We start from the raw sequence: 24,527 nt of genomic DNA on the forward strand, positions 1-24,527 counted from the left end.
GCCAGAACGGAGTCATTCGTATGCCACAGTCAGCGGCAGACGTCTACGTACTGAGATGAGGCAGTTCTGCGGGGGTTTCTGAGCAGTATCCCTGACCCTGGCACGAGCCACTCTTCAACGCCCGCCTAGGGACCTTGGGCCAGGGAGCTCCTAGGCGGAACTCCCAGCGGGTCTCCTTCGTGCTAGGCAGAGACTCGCCAGCTGCTTCCGCCTGGGACTCCTCGCAGCTGCCTGGAATTCCACCCTGCTGGGCTGGACCGTGGAGGCCGCCGCGAGCGAGATCCTGGCAAGCTCCGCTACTGACTGGCCGACGGCGCTGTAGCACCATGACAAAATTTTGTAACATTTGGTTAACAGCACAGCTCTGATTCTTTACTTCACGAACACAGATAGAAACCATCACCAAAAATGGCTAAGTTCTTGAAAGCTGGTAAAGTTGGTACGTATCAGCACAGATTATTGAATAGGACGAGAAACGCAGGGGATTGGAGTGCCAGAGCGTGAGATATTGAAGGTTGTGGGAAAATGGAGAAGCGGCGCATCAGAACGCCGAAGTTTGAACCAGGTATCTGCAATTACCAGAGGAAGACCACTGGGGATCAGCGCGCATGGCGTTAAGGGGCCAAGGCGCACAGGTATGGAACTTTCGGCACAGCCTAGAGCTGTTTGCCGAGAGCAGTGGCAGCAACTTCAGAAGCAACTTCAAACTCGCATAAGCGCGCAAGGCGTTCCACTCCCAGCAGCTCGCACATTTACAGCGCATACTAACTTTCACTCAGCTGTCGTTGTTCGCGGTCGTTACGCCGGTAAGAAGGTCGTGATCGTCAAGCCACACGACGAGGGCTCCAAGGCGCACCCATTCGGTCATGCCTTGGTCGCCGGTATCGAGAGATACCCATTGAAGGTTACCAAGAGACAGGGTGCCAAGAAGGTGGCCAAGAGAACCAGAATCAAGCCTTTCATTAAGGTCATCAACTACAACCACTTGTTGCCAACCAGATACACCTTGGACGTTGAGGGTTTCAAGTCTGTCGTCTCCACTGAGACTTTCGAGGAGCCTTCCCAACGTGAAGAAGCCAAGAAGGTTATCAAGAAGGCCTTCGAAGAAAGACACCAGGCCGGTAAGAACCAGTGGTTCTTCACCAAGTTGAACTTCTAAGCATTTTACGTTGCATTGGACTTTCTTCGCGCCGGAACTTATGTAATCTACAAGCTTCTATAGTCTTTTAAATCGTCACTCACCAAAAGATCTAATTTACACGTTTGCGTCTCTTGTAATGAAGGGACACTTGGAGTAGTCGCTCCTGCTCGTGGAATAGTGTTTTCATGTCACAAATTGTGCGAAAGCTCCTCTTTATGTTTGTTCGTTTCTTCCCCGGAAATTTGCTTCTTGAGGGTTCATTGGTGAAAAAGACCATCGATGCAGCTGAGAGCGCTTTCCACAACGGCCTGTAGGGCCCTGCGGAAGCCCCAGTTCGATGTCAAAGGCATTTCAGGCCGACTAGAGGCCTATCTGCACTCCATTAAGGCGCGCCAGCTACTGGCGAGTCCACAACTCAGCGCCGAGCTACAAAACCTCCCAAAGCAGGAAAATGAGCTTAAGCTACTCAATCAGCAATTCGCAAGAATCCAAACTGCTCGTAAAGACATTGAGCGTGAGATCAAGGAAGACAAGTCCAAAATGCTGCAGTCCCGACATCGGCTTCAAGAATTGAAGACAGAGGCCCAAGCTGTAGCTGCGGACCTAAAACACATGCAGGACAAAGTTCAGGAAACTTGTATGTCCCTTCCCAATCTCATACATGGCGACGTACCACTTACCGAACCGCAGGTTCTGCAATGGCTCAGCCCGCAGTCTGAATTTAGGCCTGATCCAAAGCGCGATCACCACGACATCATGGTACGCAAGGAACTAGTTGACTTCCGCTCTGCCGCAACTGTGACCGGAAATTCGTGGTACTACCTCATCAACGATGGAGCGCTCCTCGAGCAGGCTCTGGTGTCGTACGCTACCAAGAAAGCACGGGACCGCGGTTTTATAATGTGCAATCCTCCAAGCATAGCCAAGAATGAGGTCATTGACGCCTGCGGTTTCAGGCCCCGTGATATGAATGGTGAACAACAAATTTACCATCTAGCCGATACACAATGGGGTCTCACGGCCACGGCAGAGATAGCTCTAGCAGGACTTGGAATTGATGCAGTATTGGATCTCTCCCGCGGCTCCAAGAAATTATGCGGCGTGAGTCGCAGTTACCGCGCAGAAGCTGGCGCCCGGGGTAAAGATACCAGAGGTCTCTACCGTGTGCATGAATTTACTAAAGTTGAGCTGTTTTGCTGGGCAAGACCGGATGACAGCGATCAAATGCTAGAAGAATTGCGGCAGTTCCAAACGGAGCTCGTAGAGGAGTTGGGACTTCCAGCGAAGGTCCTCAACATGCCCGCCAACGATCTGGGTGCCCCAGCATACCGTAAGTATGACATCGAGGTTTGGATGCCTGGAAGAGGCTCCTTTGGCGAAATCACCAGTACTTCAAACTGCACTGACTTCCAAAGTAGGCGCATGAACACAAAATTCAAAGACCCCGTCACAGGGAAATCCTCGCATGTGCATACACTCAACGGTACAGCAATGGCCGTGCCTAGAGTCATTATGGCGCTTGTTGAGAACTTCTATGATCCAGTTTCCAACTTGATCGCGGTTCCGGCGCCATTAGTACCGTACATGGACGGGAAAACACACATATAGAAGCGATTAGTGTCCAGATAGCATTTAGTTAGTGAATGTTATTTGCCAAGGCTTCCGGAGGGAAGTTGTAGATGTGATGAGAGTAACCTCCGTGCGCAGCGATGGTGCGCCGTTGGTCAAGAGTTTAGCATTATTGAAGGGCTAGGGAAATATAGCTTCGAGAAACTAAGCGAAGGAGACAAGCCAAGATGTTGCTGCTGGCCCTGAGTGATGCGCATATTCCAGAGAGGGCGATTGTATGTTTCCCCGTACTACTTTGTTCCCTGCGACTGTGTTCGTACTAACACCTTAGAAGGATCTCCCTCAGAAGTTCAAGAAGTTGATTAGTGTACCCAACAAGATACAGCAAGTGGTACTTTTAGGTAACTGCACAAAGAGTTACAGTTTTCTGAAGTTTGTGAACCAAATATCGTCCAACGTTGTTGTAGTAAGAGGTGAATTTGATAACAAGACGGTAGCCAGAGAAGAAATACCGCTGAATACGATCATAAAGCAAGGGGACTTTACCATCGGCTGCTGCAATGGCTACACCGTGGTACCTAAAAGTGACCCGCTCTCACTGCTAACGCTAGCGCGGCAACTGGACGTCGACATTGTTCTTTGGGGAGGAACGCACAACGTGGAGGCCTACACACTTGAAGACAAGTTCTTCATAAACCCTGGCACCTGTACCGGAGCATTCAATCCAGATTGGCCACTTCCAGATGCAAGCAACGACTCCACGCTTGAGGCGTCCGCAGACTCAAGTGAACCACAGACGCAAGCATCTGAGGGTTCTACAGATAACGCAAATGATGCAACAGTTCCAGCACAAGACGGAAAAAGTGACCAAGATGACGTGGCAAACAAGGAAGACGAAGACACAGACTCTGAAATTGACGATTTTGAGGTTGATGGACGCTGCATTCCCAGCTTTTGTCTACTGGACATTCAAGGCTCTACTTGTACATTGTACATCTACACGTATGTTGATGGCGAGGTGAAGGTCGATAAAGTGGTGTACAACAAAAAATAAGACAGATCTCCCAGGGATGCTGCCCGGAGCTCATTGGCCGGAGCTCTTTTGAGCTCATTGCAGCCCTAATTGGCACTAATCAGCCAAGTTAGTATAACGTGATGTAACTATTTCGCTTAAAAAATTAGTATATAAAGAGAAGCTAGCGAGATTTCTCTATGACCCAAATAAAGAATCAAGTGCCGACACTGCGGCTACAGTAATTCTTGAGAGAAGGGGTTGGAGAAGAATCTCCATAGGATGTATGCGGAGGTTGTGTGGACGCTGGCAGTGGTATCGCCCACTGCCTCTTCACGCTTGCCTGGTACACTCTACTCGCTCCTGAGACTGCGATTTTTACGTGATGAACATGAGTGCATTTGGCTCGAGACGTTTTTGTCGGTGTGGAAAAACCCAAGCTACCTTACTATTTTTTGTCTGACATGAAATCGCAGCAGTAGTGCTATTTAGTAGTTTCTTGTTCAGCGCCTGAGCAATAAAATTCATACTCCGTGCCCTGGTAGTGGAGGTGTGATAAAAGTGCGCCGCATGTTGGTTTGCGGTGCGGGGAGCGTGCCCTCAGTGGGACAGTTACGTTGTATCGATGGTTCGTTATATACAAAATGAGCCCTTGGAGCGTCGAAAGACGCGGAGCATTTGTAACTATATTCGAGCGTCGTAAAGCACTTTTAAAGCACTAAACGCTTGCCTCGTTTTTGGATCATGCCTCAACTTCTGCGACGCCCTCGCGCACCAGGTCCTCGAGTAGGTCTGAATCAAGGTCGTCCTGTTCAGCACCGCGTTGGAAGTTGGCTGGCTGTAGGGCTTCTGTATCCAAAGTTTTCTTCATCGCGTAGGCATCCTCGCCATCTTGATAGTAGCTTTTCTCGACCTTGAGCACCTCGAACTCCAGAGTGTCCCTGTACAAGTGCAGCGCAGCGCGGTTCGATTGCCGCACATGTAGCGACACCTGCTCTGCGCGGTAGACCTCTGACAGCGCGAAGAGTGCTTGGCGCATCAGCTTTTCCGCAACACCCATGCGTCTGTAGGTACGCATCACACTCAGAGACGTAATGTGGCCTGTAAGCGCTTCGCTTGGCTGCGAAGGGTCGTCGTTCATCTTGGCCAACACGTAGCCAACCAATTTCTCGCCGGAGCGCACGTAACAGGGATCGCCCTTCGTCGCGCTAACAGGGCCCTCACAGCAAGCAGCCAGTTCCTCGAGCGTGGCGTCCGCGGGCCCGCCCACGTCGTCTGTTGTCGTTGCCACGAAGGACGCCTCAGGCCATGACAAAATGTGGTACATGTAGTATTTAAACAAGTAGTTTTCAGGCAGGTTGTTCAGGTTGGCATTCTGCATGCACAGCATGTCCTCGATTGTTGCTCGGCGGATTGTCACAGGCATCCTGGCGCTTTTATTTGTCGAGTTGGGATGCTAACAGAAGCGTGGAATTTTCCAAAATCTTTCACTTTCTTACTCTTGAAGCTTCAGAGGGCCTCTGCGAAGCACAACAACACAAACCTCGTCCTCTACCGCATGAGCCACAAGATAATCAACCCGTCGACCTCTGTTGCTCCTGCAAATGCGGCAGGTTCCACTGGCTACGACTACACTATTGGCCCGCAGCAGACGCTGCCCAATACATCTGCACAGTCCGTAGCGAGCACCCTGGCTGGCACACGCTCAGTGTATCATGAGTCGCTGCATCCGGGTGCGCATGGCTCGCATGTCTCGGTGGCTGCGTACGCCTTTTTGTTTCAGGAAATGGTTTCACAAGCTCGAAACGCGAGCAAAACTGTCTCGGAGATCGAGCTGAGGCTACATCGGCACGGCTACCACATCGGGCTGCGATTGCTTGAGCTGCTAAAGTTTCGTAGTAGTGTGACACCTGGTTCCGGGCGTAGCTTCTTTCACAAGGCCGGCGGGCCGGCGGCGGCTACCGCGGGCGATGCCGCAAGTGGGGCAGGCAATGCCTCGGGAGCCGTTGGCGCTAGCGGCGCTAGCAGTCTAGGTAACGCACAAGACGAGTCACTGGCCAGCAACATTACAACCATGAAGCGCCGCGATCTGCGACTTCTGGAGGTTTTGCAGTTTGTCCATGGCCCAGTTTGGCGCTACCTCTTTGACCGTGCCAGCGACGACCTAGTGAAGTCTTCAGAGCGCGAAAACGAGTACATGATCATCGACAACACGCCCTCTATCACACGCTTTATTAGCTCCACTAATGTTCAGTGTGATTTTTTTGTGTGTGGAATCATTGAGGGCGTTTTAGACCTTGCTAGCTTTCCTTGCACTGTAACGGCGCACTCGGTACCAGAAGACAAGTTCAATAGGCGAGTAGTATTTGTGATTCGCTTTGACCAAGAAGTATTGGAACGTGAGGCGCTGCGGTTCTGAATCAAAGATGAGCGGCACAAGGGGTTCAAGGGCGAGTACGACAAGCCGGGCCAAGCCTTTGAAGACAACCTTGGGAACACGCAAGCGTTTCAAAGTTGACGACTCTATTGACTGTGTGGCGGCTCTGCCGCCGCTACAGGCACGATCTACAAACGTACCGCTGAAACGCGAGAACGGCAAGCCGCGACGCACCGATGATTACAAGAAGCGGCGCGTAGCTGAAAAGAGTGATGGTACAGCTCAAGCCAAGAACAATGTATTCGACAACGAGCATGTGGGTCTGCGACTCGTTGACACGCCATACCGAGCTGTCTCACCCCACCCGCTGCAGCCGCCGGGGTCGGCGGCTGTGGCTGTGATGACGCCGCCAAGGGATCGTGGGCGTCCGCGGCAACTCAAAATAAAGACAACCGGCCTCGCTCATCGCGAGCTATTTCTGGATGCAGACCGCTCGATGCAGCTCGATGAGTTCGACCAGCCGCCAGATTCAACGTCGACGCCGCTTTTGGGCAGCCCAGGATCCAGCGCGGGACGCTCGCGTCCGTCATCGCAGCTTGGGTGGCCAGAAGGCCCGACGCCTCCTCGCCAGTGGGTCGCAGACCCTGTGCTCCCGGACGGCTGGCCGAATGATCCTCCAATACCCAATGCCTGGTTTCCAGGGGCTATGTTCTCTGGTGCTCCCCCAGGATATGCCTACGTTCCAATAGCTATTCCCACAGGAAGATCGCCTCTGAGTTCACACGAATCGCCGCTCAAGCATAGAGGTGCGGCCTTCTTTCCGCAGCCCCCACCCATCTACAATGGTGTGTCCGCCTCCGAAGCGCACCCGTGGTATGCGCAGCCAGCGCTGTACCGACCCACACATGTATCGCGCTATGGGAATTATGAGCCAGCACATGGTTTGCGTGGTGCGCACAACGCCCAAGACGCGGTTCGAAGTACGCAGACCTCTCAAAGTTACAAGTCCAGCGGGGGAGACGCTACATGCCAGTCCAATAATACTTAAAACTATCCTATTTTGTTTTCCTTGCTAACTTTATGCACAAAACTGGCTTTCTCACGAGCTCAACTACAAACGCCCACCATGCGCAGTGCATTAAGTACCGTATTTAGAGTATAGTCATCTAACATCGTAAAATAGTCACCCTCAACCTTTCGCATCAACCCAATGTCGGTGTTTCTCTCAACAACAAAAAAATAGAACAAACAAACTCTGGAATAAAACGCAGGTTCAAATAGGCACAAGTGCAACGGACGGAGCGTGGCGACGCGATGCCGAGAGTGTAGAGGATGCTAGTGTGCTTTGTTCAAATAAAAATAAATTAGGTTTACTCAGAGGCAAAAAAGAAAATAACGACAACTGCAGGATTCGAACCTGCGCGGGCAGAGCCCAAAAGATTTCTAATCTTACGCCTTAACCACTCGGCCAAATTGCCTTATTTCGAAAGAAGCTACCTACTTTAAAAATATCACATCATGAGTATCAGACGCCACCTTAAATTTATGTATAGGAAGTTGATGAAGCTGCGCCGTACAGCATCGATCATCTCCCATGAACACACAACGGAGCTCCCAGGCGTAATGGCGATACCTAATTTACGGAGTAGAGGTCAGCCTAGGTCGTCCAGCGTAGATATGAGGTCTACGGAGCAGGACGTGGGAGAAGAACCCGCAGATGCTCCGCAAGTCTTGTTCATGGACAACCAGGATGTGGGCAACCGAACAGGCCATCCGCCACCCAGTTACTATCAGGTGGCAACGCCAAAGTCGCCACACGAGCTTTCGTTGGTGGACGAGAGCGAGGAGCGGCCAGAGTCTATAGTGGGTAGCGTACACCACGAAAGCGAGGAGTCAGAACGCTTGAAATATGAAACGGCTAAACGCGAGATTCTCGATTTGCTGAATCTGCATATAATGCTCAGTAACAACGAGCATAATGAAATCGACACAGAGCTAGGCCGCGTTGAAGCCCAGATGAAGGTTCTCGAGCACATGCACAAGGACAAAGATCTATTAGAAAAGGTTAATCAGCACCAGGAGGAGCTTTACCAGCGTAGCAGGGACAATTTTCTGAACAAAAAAGAGGCTGAAGCATCTCAAAGCCCAACAAACATATCATTTGGTTTCCTTTTCGGCGAGGCTCCATCGTCCAACGCTAGTCAAGGCAACTACTTTTACCACACGCGCAGCAAGAGCTCGCATAACATTACCAATGCATACCAGTCGCGACTGCGACCCGCAAACAACGGTACCATGGACATGCGGTTAACCGGTGGGAAGCAGCCGAACAAAGGCGATCAGCCGCCGGCAGCAGGTTCGTCGGGGAACGAATTCGACTTGGCGCGTCCGCCGCTCCTTAACCAACACCATAGGAGAAACTATAGCAGCACCTGCCTCACCAGCAACAGCGGAGTTGTTGGATCTAATGAAAAGAATGAGCCTATCTTCAAACGGCCCGATGGAATTTTGGTTATAATTGCATGCTCATTTTGTGAGCGTAGTGGCTTCACGTCTGCGCAAGGGATTGTCAATCATGTTCGGCTAAAACACGCGAAGACCTACTCCAGTCAACCGCTCGCGGTTCTGAATAATCAGCACGTCCTACCCAAGACCCTCCAGCCGCCAGAGGTTATGCAACAGTTCAAAGAGCTTCATCTTGACCCCTCCAACGATTACCTTCCGAACATTCTAAATCCTCAGGCAGGGGCGAGCGCAAATACCAATTCAGACCGCAAAAACAGCACAAGAGAGTTGTCGCCTAAGTCTAAGTATCTCGCTACGCATTCCCCCTCGAAAGCGGCAAAGAAGTCTACTAAGCATTTAAAAAAGCTATACAACAGAGATGACTTCAAGGACATTGTCGACTATGTAAGTGAGGCTCAGAGAGACCTGGACGCGATCCTGAAACAGCAATCCGAAAGTGAGGCCAATTTCGAATCTGATGATCCAGATGCCAAAGATCTACAAGGGCCGCGCTCCAGCTCCAGGAGTAGTACCAAGAGCTCTTTTGCCGCACGCTCTAGTCCAGAAAATACCAACGAAAGGAAGAGAAGCTCTTCACCAGAGATGGACGCAAAGAAGAGGCACAAGCCGGCAGAGAAAAAAGTGCGTCCTGATGCCATTGCATTGATGAACATTCCTGAACGCGATAAGCGGTCGTCACACTACAATTTGCGTGCTAAGTCGAAGCTCAGGGGCCACAGTAGATACGAATAAATAATGAAATTGAGACGAATTATCCTTCTTTACCATTTATCACGGATTTATATCCTGTCCTGCTTCTTACAGATTTCAAGAAATTATATTTCGAACTCCACTGACGCTTATAAAGGGCGACTAAGCTCATCTCATGCAGAAGAGGTTGTTATGCGGGGTTTACAGAAGCTGTCGTTATGTGAGCACGAAGCCGGAGGGGTCTAACGTGCGCTGGTTCTATGCCACTGACTTGCCTATTCGCAAGCCATTCGAGCCCAAGTACGCAATTGGCGATAAAGAACCATGCAAGTTCCTGCCATTCTCAAGGAACGACTCCATGCGGCTAGAGCGCATGAATCAACTGATGGGCGCCGAAGAAAGCAAGCGCTCGCCGAATTACCAGGCGGTTCCGGTGAACGAAGACTATTTGTTCGAGGTCAACTTAAGCAAGAGAGAGATCAAACCTGCATTTTGGGAAGGCCCGGTTTACGAAGTCAGGCGCGGTATATGGTTCAATTCCGACCATAAACCACTTAGGAACGACCTTACCACTGAGCTTGAAAAGTATCGCCAAGAGCTATTGGCCGACAAAAACAATCCCCCTGGGTGTCAAGGAGGTAAAGAACGTCAATACCGTGATGTCTTCGCTCTTTCCTCCAAACACAAGGAAGGGAAGATGGTGCTTTATGCTGACGAAAAGACTGCATTTATACTTCCAGATCTTTACGGTGGTAAACTTCAGCTGAACTGGCTGAGGAGCAACATGGCACAGGCCGTACAGTTCGGTGCCTACAAAGTTGTAAGGGGTGCGGATTCAGAGTGCTCCATTGGCGAGGCTGTCAAAGGTAATGTAGACGCAGAAGTTAAGGAAACCACCAGGAGTTTGGGTAAGGTTACTGACCTCATAAATTGGCAGCTTCTTGGCTCACTCTCAGGGCTCAACCCATTCTCTTCGAAAAGTGAAGATGCCAACAAAGTAATGGAACAAGAGATAGAAGCTGACTACGCTAGAGAGAATGAGTCCAAAAAGACGTGGCGTTCAAACCATCGTGATGTTGATCACTTAGTTTTCTGCATACACGGGATAGGCCAAAACTTAGGCAAGAAATATCAATACGTTAACTTTGCCCACACCGTGAATGTATTAAGGAGCAACTTAAAGAAAATGTATCATCAGAGCGACCAACTGAAAAACAAGAGCAAGGATAAAGGATTTGAAGACTGGCAGGAGAACTGCCGCACTCAGGTACTACCCATCACGTGGAGAAATAAAATAGGATTCAATACTGATGATGCTGAGTTCAACTCAGAAGATCCGAGCCTCCCGACCCTAAATGACATAACCCCCGATGGCGTTAGACCCCTACGAAAAATTCTCGGTGATGTTGTATTGGATCTCCTCTTATATGGGGAGCCTCATTACAAACACAGAATAATGAAGGAGGTCACCAGCCAACTGAACCATGTTTACCGCTTGTATCGATCACGCAATCCCAACTTCGATGGTCAAGTGCACATTATGGGCCACTCTCTCGGAAGCCTCTTGCTTTTTGACATCCTTGCAAACCAAGACCGTTATCCATTAGATTTCGAGGTTCACAACTTCTTTTCCATTGGATCACCAGTAGGCGTATTCAAGCTAATTCAGAAAACCAGGATCGGACAGCAAAAAAACTCGCGGGGAAAGTTTGAGGAACTGAAATGCCATAACTATTTTAACATCTACCACATGTGCGATCCAGTAGCATACAGAGTTGAACCTTTAGTGGACAGGTGCTTTGCAAATTTTCAACCGACTTACGTTCCTCACTGGAGCAGTAACGACATCGCGGCCAAAGTTCTTGAAATCGGCGGATCTCTGATCAGCAGCGATCCTACTAAAGAGGGTTCTACCACCAAAATGACAGACCGTCAAATCAAAATGCTAAACAAATTAAACTACACAGGCAGAGTCGATTATTCTTTCTTACCAAACTTCCTAGAGGTTGATCTGATTTCAGCGATCAAAGCTCACGTAAGTTATTTTGAAGAGATGGACCTGGCGGCTTTCATTCTGAAGCAGGTGCTTTCCAAGCACCGGAGAGTCGAAACCGATCTCGCCGTGCAGAAGCGCTCTGCCGTACAAACCGACTAAAATATTGTCAATGAGATTGGTTGTCGAGCTCCATGCGATGAGCTAAAACATCAAGGTTGGAAAGAAAGCTAGCAAGCTCTGCATTTATCTCCTAGCACCGAGTCCATCATGAAGTACATTATCGAGCACATGGAACAAGGTTTCAGTGAGTGGGTGACCCTGGAGTACGCTCAAATTATAAGAGACTTGGGTGCGTCTAATCTGATTCTATCGTCGCTGCCAGAGGGAACAAAGGAGTCAGACATACCCCTGAAGCTCCGTGAAATGGGCCTGCAGTGGACAACCCGTCCTTTAACAGAAATCAATGAGGTTTTTCCTGAGCTCCCAAAGCTGAAGGAGCAGCGGGTGTGTCTGCTGGACCCTCGCGCTAAAACCGATCTTGAGCCCTCCGACGCGCAGACATACGACTACTTTGTGTTTGGCGGCATTCTAGGGGACCACCCACCAAGAGACCGTACAAAGGAGCTCATGAACGCCTACCCAAACCTCCTCGTCGGAAAAAGGCTAGGCGATAAGCAGATGACAACCGATACTGCTATCAGAACTACGCAGATAATCATTGAGCGTCAAACACGCTTCGAAGACATCAAGTTCATCGACTACCCGGAATTCAGGTTCAATAAGAACGAGGCCACAGAAATGCCTTTCAGGTACGTTTTGGATGGCGAGGGCAAGCCAATCCTACCGCAGGGGATGTTGGAGCTCATTAAAAAGGACTCCGAACAGAGTCTCGACGACTTGCTGTAAGTTAGGCTATGTGGGATAGAATATATTATTTCATTATGTATCAGAAGCTTAGAGGTCTGCGCGAACGAGGGCAAACAACTTAATTCTTCTCGCTTTGCTTGAGGTAGTTGTCAATCAACTTTTCCACGTCTAGGCCTCCCGACTCTTGAGTGCTCATCGCCGAAGCGGGCTGAGGTGCAGCTTCCGCTTTCGATCCACTCATAGAGTACGCAGCAACGCCGACAGTACTGGCGATAGTGGCGATAGCCAGAACATGTGGCTGAATAGTTCTACCGAAGATGGTGTAAGCAGATCCCATTGAGGTGGCGTTAGTGTTGTAAGAGCCGGCGATTCCTTAGTGTGAGATGCGCTATAGGGGATTGGTCCTTCAGAGTTGTTAAAAGGTGCGAAATAATTACCGTGTACAGTGAGAAAAAACGAATTCATCGCGATTTGAGAACCCATCGCAATGTGTCCGAGTTATTTTGAATGTGGGAACACCCTCAAGAGTCACTCACAAACATCGCTCCACTTCGTCGCCTTGCGCTGGTTTAATTGCGGACGCAAGCAGTATCCTCTTGGGAACAAGCATGTGACCGATGCCGAGTGTCGTATTTACCAACAGGATTCTTTCTAACGGATTGTCTCGCTTTAAATAAGTGTAAGTTATCGTGGAGATCACATACCCGGTAAGGTATCATATCCATGGATGTGAGACGCTCATATTCTCTTGGCCCAATTAATGAATAGTCACTATTGACGAAAGAGATAGCAGCGTCTAGCTCGCTTAAGCGCGTGTTTAGAGAGGGCGGGGTTTCAAAGAAATGATTGAGCTAGCCACAATGAATTGAATGCTTAAGACCTTTGCTCGCCACACCGAATACCAAGACCGGTCATGGCAGACTAGTGAGATACGTAAAAAGTGATATATTACTATAACCAGTATTCGAGGTGCGACGGTACCGAACAGGACGCATATCCACTTGTTTAGCGCAGTGGGTCCCTTGGTCAGCTTCAGCGCCTTATAGCGGGAGCTTGTGCTTATCTGTGTTACCCGGTCCTTCGAATATTCTAGTCATAGTCAAGTCCGGGTAAATTGATAATTTCCCGGGCATGATTATTAGTGAAGTCTTCCAGTAGAAGCACATAAATATTCATTTCATGATCCAAGCTACGCCAGTTCAAAAGCCAGGCAAAGTTTCTTAAGAGCACCTGTTCTAGTCCCTTAGAGCCCAATTGAGCCTTTCTATTTCCGTTCCCCGCCCCCCCAATTAATTAAGCTATGTCCACTCTCATCAAGTCCGCCAAGTCGATTGTTCCTCTGCTAGACCGTGTTCTGGTCCAAAGAGTTAAGGCCGAGGCCAAGACCGCCTCTGGTCTCTACTTGCCTGAGAAAAATGTGCAGAAACTGAACCAGGCTACAGTGTTGGCCGTCGGACCCGGGTTCACGGACTCTAACGGAAACAAGGTCACCCCTCAGGTCCAGCCTGGTGACAACGTACTCATTCCTCAATTCGGTGGTTCCAGCATCAAGCTCAAGGACGACGAAGAGGTCATTCTATTCAGAGACAGCGAAATCCTAGCTAAGCTCAACGAGTAAGTTAGACAAATCCTTCCGCGCGCACGCGCTCCGCACGTACGTACCTGTAAATATTAAAGTCACCTCCAAAGCTTATGTGTCAAACCCGTAACAGCCAGTCGGCGTCAAACTGGCTGAGCACAGCTTGCAATTCTGACTCGTCTCGGCATTCCTTCATGAACCACCCCCGAAAACGGGTGTCCTTGACAACTCCCTCCCACAATAGCTCCGCTTCATCCCCACTGCAATCCACAAACTGTTGCGAGTCTTTGTCCACGTAAGACTGCGTCCAGTCTATCCGCTGTAGGACCAATTTTGAGTAAAAACGGCAGTTCTTTTCACTTCCGATGACAACAATAATGCCGGCTCCGTCTCCGACCCTGAGGCAAACACCTCTTAGACCTAGCTGTCGGCTATTCTTGGCAAGCTTGAACCTAATTTTTGGATTACGCAGACTGCTGAAGCGAAATACCCGGCAATGCAACTCAGCCTGAGCGGGTGGTGCTTCCTGTGCCTTCTCTTTTTTCTGCTCTTTGGCCTCGTAATGACGTCTGATGTTTGTCTCTACATGCTTTTGATGTCTTTCCTCTGCTTGCGCTTTTACGGTCTGCTCCCAACTCGTAGGATCAGTAATATTTTCATTATTTTGGTAAACACTCATCATATTGCTGAGCTTGACCTTTGGGGCAGGCTTAGGCTCCAGTCCCAGTTTGATCTTCTGCTCATGCTCTTCTTGGAGTAGCTTCCTCCTATTGCGGCGTATCTTCTTTTGCTCTCTTTTCACAAGGTATATTTTGGGTTTTGATGGTGCATGCTCTGCAGCTTGTACAGGCACAGGATGTTGCACATATCGGACACTAGGTGATTCTGATTCGGAGTCTTGTTCATCATCAGAATCCTCATCCATTGTACCATAACTTTTGGAGTATTTTGTTTTAATTGTCCAGTCTTCAGGGCTCTGCACGTAAATTGCATCCCACCACTCTATCTGAGGCACATCCGTGATTAAGTAGTTCTGTTCACCAATGGACTCATCTGGAAGCTCACCGGCACGAACCTTAGCCTTTCGAAGATTGTCCTGCTCTTTTTGGAGCTCGCGCTCTTTTGCGAGCCATGCCCGTTTTTCATCTAGCTCTTTCGCCAGAACACCGGGCGTGCGGAACTTAAGCCCTCTTGAGTACCTTTTAGAAACCTTCGAGGCGACCGTGTCGAACCTCTCGCGCGACAAGTACGGGTTGTCGCGATGCTTTATAAGGTTAAGATTCTCGGAAAGCAAAGCAGGATGGATGTCGATATCCAAACCAGCCCCAAACCTAGCCGAGTTGCCATCTCGCGAACTCGAATTGCCCTTTTCTTTCCTCGCTCTCATGATAGATGCGTCAGAGCGGCTTAATTTGACAAGGCTAATGAAATTATGCCACTTTAACTGATAAAGTATTAGATTTTGAAGAATGAAGACTATAGACAGCTAGAGAAATAGAGAAAGAGAAGACAACGCAAAAAGAGATGACTTCGAAATGCCACTTACGATGCGCCAGTCTGGTGCTACGGTTTTACAAATCCAAAAAAGCGTGATCTTTTTTTCTTGTGCGGGGTGCCCACCACTATTCCACTGCTCTCGCTACCAACGCTGCTCCTTCTGCTGGAAACCGCACTGCTAGCAGGGCTGTTGGAGTTGCTTTCAGGCACCTTGAAGAAGGAAAAGAACCCTTTCGACTTTTTCTTTAAGTAATCGCTGCTCGATGAACCGGCAGATTTGGTAGGCTTGAGGCCGCTGGCACTTCGCACTTTTCGCAAGTCCATGTCTCTCGAAGAGCTACTTGTCCCCTGAGAGGACTCCGGCCGCAAAGCTAAGTCGTAGGACAAGGTTCGCTCGATGGGCCTTGAATCTGGAGGGAAGATGCGGTCTCTGCCGTCCCTTGATTTCACCTCAGGAGCAAACTTTATTTGCGATTTCCTGGATGGTGAAGTGCTCTCTTCGACTTTGATTGAAGGAGTTTTGATTTTCTTCACCTTTTCAGATGGTCCTAAAACATCAAGCATTGATTTCCTATGTCCTCCAGTTTGTGGCTTACCGTCTCCAGTGAAAACCCTTTTAAGTTCAGCAAATGATTCTGTACTATAATTCATTTCGTCCAAACGGTTTGTGAACCGTAGTGACGACTCAGTGATTGCGTCGACTTTTGATATTAGCTTTTGATCGTGGTCTAAATGTGGATTACGCTCGATTTTGTCAATCTCGTTTTGAGCATTTTTTCTGAAGTCTGCTAACTTCCTCTGCAAGCGTGAGTCTGTTACCCCGCTACTTGCTATCGAAGAATTCATAGACTCAGTATCACTTCGCTCATCATCTGAAAGACTCTGAGAACTGGACTGTTTAGAGGCTGTCTCAGGCGGCTGAAATTTCTGACTTTCTTGTGAGATATCTTTGTCGCCACGGGCAGGATTCTGGATTTGTACGCCCTCTTTCTCACCGACCTTTGAAAAACCCTTCATAACACGTAACTCGTTCAAGATTTCATCTTCAAGATCTTTCATCTTTCGCACAGGTACAAGAACAATAGGAACAGGGCATGTTTGACAAAACCTATCGATCGTTTTTCTTGATCTCCATTTAACGATGCTCTCATTTGGCTTGTATCTCAGAGAGCTCATAACGATGAGATCAGGACTGTAAACGTTGATAGCGTCTGTAACTATTTTCTGAATTCTGCCAATAACAATTTCAACTGTGACTTTGACTGCGCGATTTTTTGGCAATATAGTAGTCACATATCTTAAGATATCGTTAAGCGTCTCTTTTATCACAGCGGCATCGTAGCCCGAGGCCCACTCCAGCCAATGTTCATGTTTGTGCTGAGTTTTGTCGCGTGGTCCATCTGCAGATTCGCTTCGTGGCGCTGCGGACCTTGATCGTGACCTTGATCGCGATCGGTGATTAGACATTTTCGGGATGTTTGCAATAATCACTAAATGGTCAACATCATGTGAGAATTTCTTGAGGAGCCAGTCCAAAGGTGTCCAAGTATGCTTACGGCCACTAATATGACAAAGTAAGGTTCTTGGGGAATTCGGAAAACCAACCTTCTTGCTAATGACGAGAGCCTTTCTTTTCTCCTCCTTGGAAAGAGGCGTATAGCCATCAGATGCGGACAATGCAGTCGGCTTTTCAGAGGGAAATAATATTTCGGGGAAGACAAAATGGGCAGCGGGAGAATGGACCCTCTGCTCAATCTGTTGTCTTCTTGTTGACCACAATGCCGGCCAATCTTTATGCGCTCTGTTTATTACTATTGCGTCATTGACGATTGTGGGCCGAGTTGGGTAGTCTGTTCTTGTGATTTTACCATCTTTCCCGACATATATCCCATCCAAACCGTCGACAGTTGAATTGATCATAGATATCGATGCGTTAGATTGACCTCTGAGCTGGGAGCCACTGAATCGTGTGAAAGGTACCACTAGTCGATCACCCCCATCATAGTGATGCGCAAAATCGACCGTGCTTTCGTTATCGTAGAATTCGTCCTCAGTATAGTCCAAAGAGTGATCATTGCAACACGGCTCGTGCGATTCCTCGCACGCGACTCCTGCAAGTAAAGGTACGGTGTCGAAGGAAACACTGCTTAAAAACAGAGAGGCACCAGAATCCTTATTTGGGACCTTTAAATTATCCCTCGCCTCAATCCCCTCGGACTTACCAGACGACTTGTTCTTCCGGCTTCCACCCGCATCACTTGGCTTGCTATTTTTCTCATCGAAATCAGTCATAAAGGTGCTGATGTCGTTAATTTGAACAGGGCCTTCCGTCTCAGCGCACCTTCGCCTGAAAGTGATCCTCCGGTATAAAGAAGCTCAATTCTATTTTGTTATATTACCTATCTTATTATTATGTCGCGAAGGTTACACAGGTAACGTGACAACAAAACAAAAAGCTCTCGGAGATATATGCTCCAAAGTATCCTTCTATCAAAGCTGGTTAACCCAATTCAGTACATCCTGAACGTACTCCCCGTCTTTGCAACTTATGGTAAAAACGGCCAGATCCCTATCGAGATAAATTTGAGATTCGGGCATGTAAAGAATGCCGTTCTTTAGATCAATCCCTAGCTCTTTAGACAAAGTCTCAACGTTCTTGAGTACGTAAAGATTCGAATCTTCAAGCTGGTAGGTCGGAATATCTTCAAATTCGTAATTCCTTAGCAGGGGGGCCATGTACTTCCACTGCTCGATAGCGCTCAAGTCCGCGGCGCTCCTTTTTTGATTCTTGCGATCATTCACGCCTTTGGAAATATCTGGTATATTTATAAGGTCAATCTTATTCCCTAGGATCAACATGGGTATGCCGTCGCGGTTAGTATCCACAATGACCTGATGTAATGTGCGTTTGCACTCTTGCCAGTTAGTTAAGTCCGACAAGTCTATAACGTAGATTATTAGGTCCGCTCTTTCAAAGTACCTCTTCCAGATATGGTGAAAGCGATGTTGCCCTGCGAGGTCGAATATACGGACAACGTTGAGCCCCAGACTAAATTGTTCCATACGCATCCCTAATGTTGGGATTGTGTCCTGTTCGAAAGGCCTACCCAGTAGAACTGTTGTCAAAGACGTCTTCCCGGAGTTTTGAAGTCCCACAATCACAATGTTTAGCTGGTGGAGTTAGTTCGTTAGTTCATAAACTCATCGCCGAGATGTCCCATGGACCCGCTGATGCCTTAATTCATACCTCTTTTTGATAAAAAATGGACAGGATATATTGCCATATAGATGTTGCCCATTGTTTCAAGCATTCTACCCCGAGCATACGAAATGTGCTACAGATCGATTATTATCTTAACCTTTACACCGTATCTGTGGTTTTTGTTACATAAGTGGTGAAAGCTAACTATGAAAAATGTTGATCAAGTTTCTCTACTATGGTTAAAGTTTGCCCTTGAAACAAGTGAAGAACTATCCGCTTCTTTTCTAGAATTTACTTAGCAAATACAGAACCTAAAACCATGCTGGGAAATCTGGTTTAATGCACCTTTCCCTTTGCCAGCTCGTCAAATCTCCTGACGGGGCCATACCCTTCCAGCATGCCAAAGAGGTACCATTCAATGAGGAAATCCGTTGGCACTCTGTAGAAGTCAAGCTTAGGTTTCAGGAGGAAGATGCACTCCAAAAAGTGAATAGCGAATGCTGCTAATTGGATACCTAAAAGCAGGGCGTCGTTGTCAAAATAGGGTCCAACAAATGGGACGTAGTTCAGTAGGTCGCGACGCATGTAGCATGCCAGAGGAAAGAAGACGAAAAGCACTATCACGTAGTCCACTAAACTGTTGGGGTAGCTCATTTCGTTGACCTGAACGTGTGAATAGCCGCGTTTCTTAGCCGCAGCCTTGGCCATTTCAGCAAGACGCGGACGGGCCTCAGACCACTCCTTCAGCGGTGGTTCAAATAGGATAACCTTCTCTATCTCGAACTCAACATCGAAGTGGTTGAATAGTATAGTCATATGCGTCAGGCTGATGGACTCGAGTCTTACATGTGCGATCTTCTCATCCATACGGACGTGGCCATATGCAAACAGGTAGTCTTCAAGCGCGATTTTGTGCGACTTGTTCATGTGGGCCACAATGCCCTCAGGCGAGGATCCCGAAACCATTTTTATAGACAAGTGCGAATGAGGTGTCTGCGCAAGTGTGAAATGTATTAAGCCATCTCTTCGGAGATCGTTCCTTAAATTAGTAGAACTTTTTCCAGTTTGAAGGTGTTGTTGGGCGAGAGGCAAAAAAAGGGCCAGAAGACAAAGAGAAGCGAGTCTAGAGAACCACCAGACTTACAACAGGAGCCCAGAGACACCGTGAAACAGCTGGCGGATTTCAAACTGACGAATGCTGTGCTATTCAACTTTAAATGCGCAGCCTCGAGTCCGCTTTCCATGTAGATAAAAGCTAGCGCAAAAGCCAGCAGCTAACAAACCGCTGCTTGAGCTATCTAGAGCTGGGAAGGGTGGTTCCTCCCAAGGAACTTACCATGCTGAAATTTGTGCAACGAAGATTGAAGGGCTGCGGTAACACACAAGGTTCAATTGAGCTGCATGATTGCGGCCGCCCATATGGAGAACTGGAGTACATCACCAAAACGCTGTCGTTCTTTCACAGAGGCAGAGCTAATCATGAGCCTTGGTAGCTCTGAAGCCAGCAAAAAAAAAACTCTAGTGACGCACAGCGTGTGGATGCCTAGACTTTGCTTCGGCAAAACTGCACCTGCCTCAACTGCCCAAAGAGAGCTACCCTGGCAACTACTAGCCAGGCAAATTTATTCATATTTCAAGGTTGTAACTTGTCACTACTGCAAGGGCCTTTGATTCCAAACCGGGCTCTGATTAATTTTCTCAACGCTAGCCATTCTCAATTCGAACGGCTAGCGCAAAGACTTTGAACGTCACCAACAGCAAGTTCCTGCAGCTCTGATCTACTTCTTAACAGCTGGAAACTCTACCTGTACTTACTCTACTAACAGCTCGATGTACTTTGTGGCGGCATTATGTACGGGTAGTGGTTTACAGAAACCTTTTCTCCTCGTTATTACACTTTAGGCATAATCAACGAAAAGTCTCGTTGTCACTTGGAGAAACTTTTCGCTACACAAAAAAATCGGTTTCGTTGAAAGTGGCTTTACATACCTCTATACGGCACGAGTGTGGGGAGAGAACACAAAAAGATTAAGGACAATCACTTGAAAACACTATAACTGCTTGCCCTTTATCGCTGTAGAGATTGGGCAGCGGCCCGAGACCCGACAAGAACACTGGGGAAAAACAACAGATCTTCGGGAGAAGCAATTCCGTGCTTCCGATATTTTGAAACTTACCAAGAGTCTTGACAGAATTCACACCGCACTAACGTACAATGATTTCGTATATAGTAACGTTCCACGTGACTTTAAAGGACCCGTGTCCGGTGCTGGTTGAAGTAGTTTGGCATCACATTCGACGAAGAAGCACTAACTCCACGTCGTTTTCAAAAGGGGCTGCACTCTATGGAAACTTCCCCAAGTTGGCTTGCTAAACCAACTTAGCTTGCATCTGACTAGCGAGCGAGGATGTCTAGTCATTCCACAGGATATGCGCACCACAGTACTCACCATCATCACCATAGTTCACATGGGCAGGACCAAAGAATTGGTAAGTACCAGATTATCAAGACCCTTGGTGAAGGTTCGTTTGGTAAGGTGAAGCTTGCTTACCATGTCACCACGGGCCAGAAGGTGGCGCTGAAAATCATCAACAAGAAGGTGCTTGCAAAGAGCGACATGCAGGGTAGAATCGAGCGTGAGATCTCCTACCTGCGCCTGTTAAGGCATCCGCACATCATTAAGCTTTACGACGTAATAAAATCGAAGGACGAGATCGTGATGGTCATTGAGTATGCCGGGAACGAGCTGTTTGACTATATTGTGCAGCGCGACAAGATGAGCGAGAGAGAGGCCCGCCGGTTCTTCCAGCAGATCATCAGCGCCGTGGAGTACTGTCACAGACACAAGATTGTCCACCGAGATCTGAAGCCCGAGAACTTGCTTTTGGACGAGCACCTGAACGTTAAAATCGCCGACTTTGGGCTTTCTAACATTATGACCGACGGAAACTTCCTGAAGACGTCCTGCGGGTCGCCCAATTACGCTGCCCCTGAGGTTATCAGTGGTAAGCTCTACGCTGGACCGGAGGTGGATGTCTGGTCCTCCGGCGTTATACTCTACGTGATGCTTTGCCGCCGCTTGCCCTTCGACGACGAAAGCATTCCAATCTTGTTCAAGAATATAAGCAATGGTATCTACACCTTGCCCAAGTTTTTATCGCCGGGAGCCGCTAACCTGATCAAGAGGATGCTGATTGTCAACCCGCTCAACAGAATTACCATCCATGAGATAATGGAAGACGAGTGGTTCAAGGTCGACATACAGCCCTACTTGATACCTCCGGACTTGAAGTCGGAGACCGACGAGCATCGTCAAGAGGGTGAACATCCTGACGGGGGCGAGGAAGGAGAGGAAGTCGACGACTCGCTGGTAACCATGCTGTCAAAAACAATGGGTTACGACCGAGACGAAATCTACGAGGCGCTGGAGTCCGAAGAAGATAATCCAGCTTTGAAAGAAATTCGAGACGCATACCTTCTGATTAAGGAGAACAAGTCGTTAATCGACGACCTCAAGAGTAATAAGGACCAAAGCAACGAGCTCGACACCTTTCTGTCGCAATCGCCTCCAACCTACGACCAGAGGCCCCATCGCTCTTCATCATCTTCCGGCCCCTCTAGCTCTCGCAATCATCGCCACATGAGGAAAAGTCAGCAACGCACATACCAGTCTCCTTTTGTTGACCAACAAAAAGACGAAGATAGTACTATTGCGATTCTGCCTAGTTCCTTGCCACAAATACACAGGGCCAATATGCTTGCTGAAGGCTCCCCTGCGGCAACCAAAATATCGCCTCTCAGCACCAAAAAGTCCAAGACAAGATGGCACTTTGGCATCAGATCCCGCTCTTATCCGCTGGACGTCATGGGTGAGATCTACATTGCTTTGAAAAACTTGGGAGCACAGTGGGCAAAGCCCTCTGAGGACGACCTGTGGACAATTCGGGTTAGGTGGAAGTACGACATGCGTCAACCGACGAACGAAAAAATCCCAGACCTAATGAAGATGGTCATCCAGCTATTTCAAATCGAAGCCAACAACTATCTTGTAGACTTCAAGTTCGACGGCTGGGAAAGCAGCTACGGGGAATTTACTCCTGCCGCAAACGAGGATGAAATGAGCACATTCTCCGCGTACCCTTTCTTGCATTTAACAACCAAGCTAATCATGGAATTGGCCGTCAACAGTCAAGGGGGATGATCCTCTTTCTCCGTGCGCTAAAAAAACTCTTCGTACATATCATTACTTAACATCCAAACATGGAGGCTCAAAGCCATCCGCCAAGGTTTCAAAGATTTGCCGTTTATCACATCATGGATATATGATTTTCCGTGCCCCGCTTTCTGCAAAAGGCAAAATATCAACTAAAAGGTGAATTTCGGAAAATCAAACCAAGTTGTGAGGAAGTCCAGGCAACGTTGAGCACAAACAGAGTAAACAAACGCGAACTCAGAGGGTTATAGAGAGTACACGGGTCATAGCTGTTTTTTTTTGCGAGAAGTGGAAATGCCCTGTCTGATACTGAGCCAGGAGTCGTTCGACGAGAAGGTGCCGTCCTCTCTGAGCAAGCGAGTTGCAAACAGACCTGACCTGAAAACATCGAAACTGAGGCACCTATCGATTACTGAGCCTTCAGAAAAAGACAAAGAACTGCTGAAGCAGGTCAACAAGCAAATAAGCAAATCCAGGAAGATCTTGGTTCTCACAGGAGCAGGCATTTCATGCAATGCAGGGATTCCAGACTTTCGGTCGTCTAGCGGGTGCTACGAGCTCGTAAAACAAGAATACCCTGACGCCGCTATAAGGTCTGGTCAGGAAATGTTTGATATATCGCTTTTCCGTGAGGAGCAGAAAATCTGCATTTTCGCTACTTTCATGGAGAAACTGTACAGTAGTGCAAGGGTTGCACAGCCAACCAGAACTCACCGTTTCATAGCGCACCTGAAAAACCGCGGAAAGCTTTTACGTTGCTACACGCAAAACATCGACGGCCTGGAAGAGAATCTAGGTCTCGAGATGTCGTCCGAGAGGGACTGCGATACCAGCATGGCTAATCAGTGGAGGAACCTTGATGTTGTCCAATTGCACGGAGACCTAAATAGGCTGAGCTGCACTCAATGCTTCAAAACCTTTAATTGGAACAGAGGTCTCTCACGCTGCCTGCGAAGTGGGCAGCTGCCGAGCTGCCCGCGCTGTGAGGACTCTAGCACGCAGCGCAGTTTAATGGGCAAGAGAAACACAGGGTCGATCGGTCTTCTGAGGCCCAATATTGTGCTATATGGCGAGAACCACCCCAGCTGCGAGTTCATCACACAAGGGCTCAATCTTGATATCGCACGAGGAAGGCCAGACTTGTTTTTCATAATGGGAACTAGTCTCAAAGTCGACGGCGTCAAGAAGCTCGTCAGAAATTTTAGCAAACAAGTCCATGATCGCAACGGCCTTGTGGTTCTCATAAACAAAACAAGGATAGGAGATTGCAACTGGCACGGGATAATAGATTATCAGATCCTTTCAGACTGCGACGCCTGGGTCGACCACCTGAAGGAAGATATCCCTGAGTTTTTCAAGACGCAGCAACAGGTTGAAAAGGCCAGACAACTCAAGAGAGAGAATAGCATACTTCGTAAAAGGCAGCGAGAAGAGAGGAAGCTAACGCCTCCGTCGACGCCAAGCAGGAAGAAAGCAACTGCTCAGAAAAGCGTCAAGAGCGAGATACACAAATCTAACGATGGCGCGTCGACACCCGAGGATTCGTGCCCCACGCTGTTTACTAAAGGAGAGAGAACTAGTCAAGAGAGTGTTCTCTTGAAACTACAAATTGAAGATCAGAAGTCAGAGCCCTTGAGTCTACTGGATGCGAGTTCCTTGCCTTCTCTTGGAGGAGATAATTCGATGTCCAATCACACGGACACCACAATTGAAGACGACCCAACCGACATAGATGAAGACTTACCTATTTCTTCATACTCCACGTTATCTCGCAAGCAGACTGTGTAATTCACGCCGCCTTCACACATACCCCATGTAACACAACTGATAGCATATTCCCGAAATATCCTTTCATGA

General features: G+C 48.4%; 16 protein-coding genes and 2 non-coding genes across 18 annotated transcripts; 11 read left to right on the forward strand and 7 right to left on the reverse strand.

Moving 5' to 3' along the window:
* Positions 1-408: 408 nt before the first annotated feature.
* On the forward strand, positions 409-1,159 carry KLTH0G05346g (60S ribosomal protein eL27; the record flags this gene model as incomplete). Its single annotated transcript, XM_002555225.1, has 2 exons — positions 409-439; positions 780-1,159. The coding sequence occupies 2 exons, from the start codon at positions 409-411 to the stop codon at positions 1,157-1,159; spliced, it is 411 nt and encodes a 136-aa protein (XP_002555271.1).
* A 261-nt stretch (positions 1,160-1,420) lies between these two features.
* Positions 1,421-2,749, forward strand: DIA4 (putative serine--tRNA ligase DIA4; the record flags this gene model as incomplete). The annotated part of the gene is made up of 1 exon (XM_002555226.1): positions 1,421-2,749. The coding sequence occupies one exon, from the start codon at positions 1,421-1,423 to the stop codon at positions 2,747-2,749; it is 1,329 nt and encodes a 442-aa protein (XP_002555272.1).
* Positions 2,750-2,937: 188 nt separating this feature from the next.
* On the forward strand, positions 2,938-3,764 carry VPS29 (retromer subunit VPS29; the record flags this gene model as incomplete). Its single annotated transcript, XM_002555227.1, has 2 exons — positions 2,938-2,985; positions 3,042-3,764. 2 exons carry the CDS (start codon positions 2,938-2,940, stop codon positions 3,762-3,764), a joined length of 771 nt encoding a protein of 256 aa, XP_002555273.1.
* Positions 3,765-4,091: 327 nt separating this feature from the next.
* Positions 4,092-4,198, forward strand: SNR13. Its single transcript, XR_002432211.1, has one exon. It is a non-coding gene; the product is annotated as a snR13 (small nucleolar RNA).
* Positions 4,199-4,464: 266 nt separating this feature from the next.
* On the reverse strand, positions 4,465-5,148 carry ARD1 (peptide alpha-N-acetyltransferase complex A subunit ARD1; the record flags this gene model as incomplete). The annotated part of the gene is made up of 1 exon (XM_002555228.1): positions 4,465-5,148. One exon carries the CDS (start codon positions 5,146-5,148, stop codon positions 4,465-4,467), a length of 684 nt encoding a protein of 227 aa, XP_002555274.1.
* A 27-nt stretch (positions 5,149-5,175) lies between these two features.
* TRS31 (TRAPP subunit TRS31) lies at positions 5,176-6,141 on the forward strand (the record flags this gene model as incomplete). The annotated part of the gene is made up of 1 exon (XM_002555229.1): positions 5,176-6,141. One exon carries the CDS (start codon positions 5,176-5,178, stop codon positions 6,139-6,141), a length of 966 nt encoding a protein of 321 aa, XP_002555275.1.
* Positions 6,142-7,495: 1,354 nt separating this feature from the next.
* On the reverse strand, positions 7,496-7,577 carry KLTH0G05478r. Its single transcript has one exon. It is a non-coding gene; the product is annotated as a tRNA-Ser (tRNA).
* A 40-nt stretch (positions 7,578-7,617) lies between these two features.
* Positions 7,618-9,357, forward strand: AHC1 (Ahc1p; the record flags this gene model as incomplete). Its single annotated transcript, XM_002555230.1, has 1 exon — positions 7,618-9,357. One exon carries the CDS (start codon positions 7,618-7,620, stop codon positions 9,355-9,357), a length of 1,740 nt encoding a protein of 579 aa, XP_002555276.1.
* A 133-nt stretch (positions 9,358-9,490) lies between these two features.
* DDL1 (putative carboxylic ester hydrolase) lies at positions 9,491-11,470 on the forward strand (the record flags this gene model as incomplete). The annotated part of the gene is made up of 1 exon (XM_002555231.1): positions 9,491-11,470. The coding sequence occupies one exon, from the start codon at positions 9,491-9,493 to the stop codon at positions 11,468-11,470; it is 1,980 nt and encodes a 659-aa protein (XP_002555277.1).
* A 108-nt stretch (positions 11,471-11,578) lies between these two features.
* Positions 11,579-12,217, forward strand: SFM1 (protein-arginine N-methyltransferase SFM1; the record flags this gene model as incomplete). The annotated part of the gene is made up of 1 exon (XM_002555232.1): positions 11,579-12,217. The coding sequence occupies one exon, from the start codon at positions 11,579-11,581 to the stop codon at positions 12,215-12,217; it is 639 nt and encodes a 212-aa protein (XP_002555278.1).
* Positions 12,218-12,296: 79 nt separating this feature from the next.
* On the reverse strand, positions 12,297-12,788 carry MCO10 (Mco10p; the record flags this gene model as incomplete). The annotated part of the gene is made up of 2 exons (XM_002555233.1): positions 12,297-12,486; positions 12,715-12,788. 2 exons carry the CDS (start codon positions 12,786-12,788, stop codon positions 12,297-12,299), a joined length of 264 nt encoding a protein of 87 aa, XP_002555279.1.
* A 690-nt stretch (positions 12,789-13,478) lies between these two features.
* On the forward strand, positions 13,479-13,796 carry HSP10 (Hsp10p; the record flags this gene model as incomplete). The annotated part of the gene is made up of 1 exon (XM_002555234.1): positions 13,479-13,796. One exon carries the CDS (start codon positions 13,479-13,481, stop codon positions 13,794-13,796), a length of 318 nt encoding a protein of 105 aa, XP_002555280.1.
* A 79-nt stretch (positions 13,797-13,875) lies between these two features.
* PRP3 (U4/U6-U5 snRNP complex subunit PRP3) lies at positions 13,876-15,144 on the reverse strand (the record flags this gene model as incomplete). Its single annotated transcript, XM_002555235.1, has 1 exon — positions 13,876-15,144. The coding sequence occupies one exon, from the start codon at positions 15,142-15,144 to the stop codon at positions 13,876-13,878; it is 1,269 nt and encodes a 422-aa protein (XP_002555281.1).
* Positions 15,145-15,320: 176 nt separating this feature from the next.
* On the reverse strand, positions 15,321-17,546 carry JIP4 (Jip4p; the record flags this gene model as incomplete). Its single annotated transcript, XM_002555236.1, has 1 exon — positions 15,321-17,546. The coding sequence occupies one exon, from the start codon at positions 17,544-17,546 to the stop codon at positions 15,321-15,323; it is 2,226 nt and encodes a 741-aa protein (XP_002555282.1).
* A 198-nt stretch (positions 17,547-17,744) lies between these two features.
* KLTH0G05654g (KLTH0G05654p) lies at positions 17,745-18,579 on the reverse strand (the record flags this gene model as incomplete). The annotated part of the gene is made up of 2 exons (XM_002555237.1): positions 17,745-18,425; positions 18,502-18,579. 2 exons carry the CDS (start codon positions 18,577-18,579, stop codon positions 17,745-17,747), a joined length of 759 nt encoding a protein of 252 aa, XP_002555283.1.
* Positions 18,580-18,792: 213 nt separating this feature from the next.
* KLTH0G05676g (uncharacterized protein) lies at positions 18,793-19,422 on the reverse strand (the record flags this gene model as incomplete). Its single annotated transcript, XM_002555238.1, has 1 exon — positions 18,793-19,422. One exon carries the CDS (start codon positions 19,420-19,422, stop codon positions 18,793-18,795), a length of 630 nt encoding a protein of 209 aa, XP_002555284.1.
* A 1,442-nt stretch (positions 19,423-20,864) lies between these two features.
* On the forward strand, positions 20,865-22,658 carry SNF1 (AMP-activated serine/threonine-protein kinase catalytic subunit SNF1; the record flags this gene model as incomplete). The annotated part of the gene is made up of 1 exon (XM_002555239.1): positions 20,865-22,658. One exon carries the CDS (start codon positions 20,865-20,867, stop codon positions 22,656-22,658), a length of 1,794 nt encoding a protein of 597 aa, XP_002555285.1.
* Positions 22,659-22,964: 306 nt separating this feature from the next.
* Positions 22,965-24,458, forward strand: HST3 (NAD-dependent histone deacetylase HST3; the record flags this gene model as incomplete). Its single annotated transcript, XM_002555240.1, has 1 exon — positions 22,965-24,458. One exon carries the CDS (start codon positions 22,965-22,967, stop codon positions 24,456-24,458), a length of 1,494 nt encoding a protein of 497 aa, XP_002555286.1.
* Positions 24,459-24,527: the final 69 nt, after the last annotated feature.

The sequence above is a fragment of the Lachancea thermotolerans genome (genome assembly GCF_000142805.1).
Source record: "Lachancea thermotolerans CBS 6340 chromosome G complete sequence".
In the NCBI taxonomy this organism is placed as follows: Eukaryota; Fungi; Ascomycota; class Saccharomycetes; order Saccharomycetales; family Saccharomycetaceae; genus Lachancea; species Lachancea thermotolerans.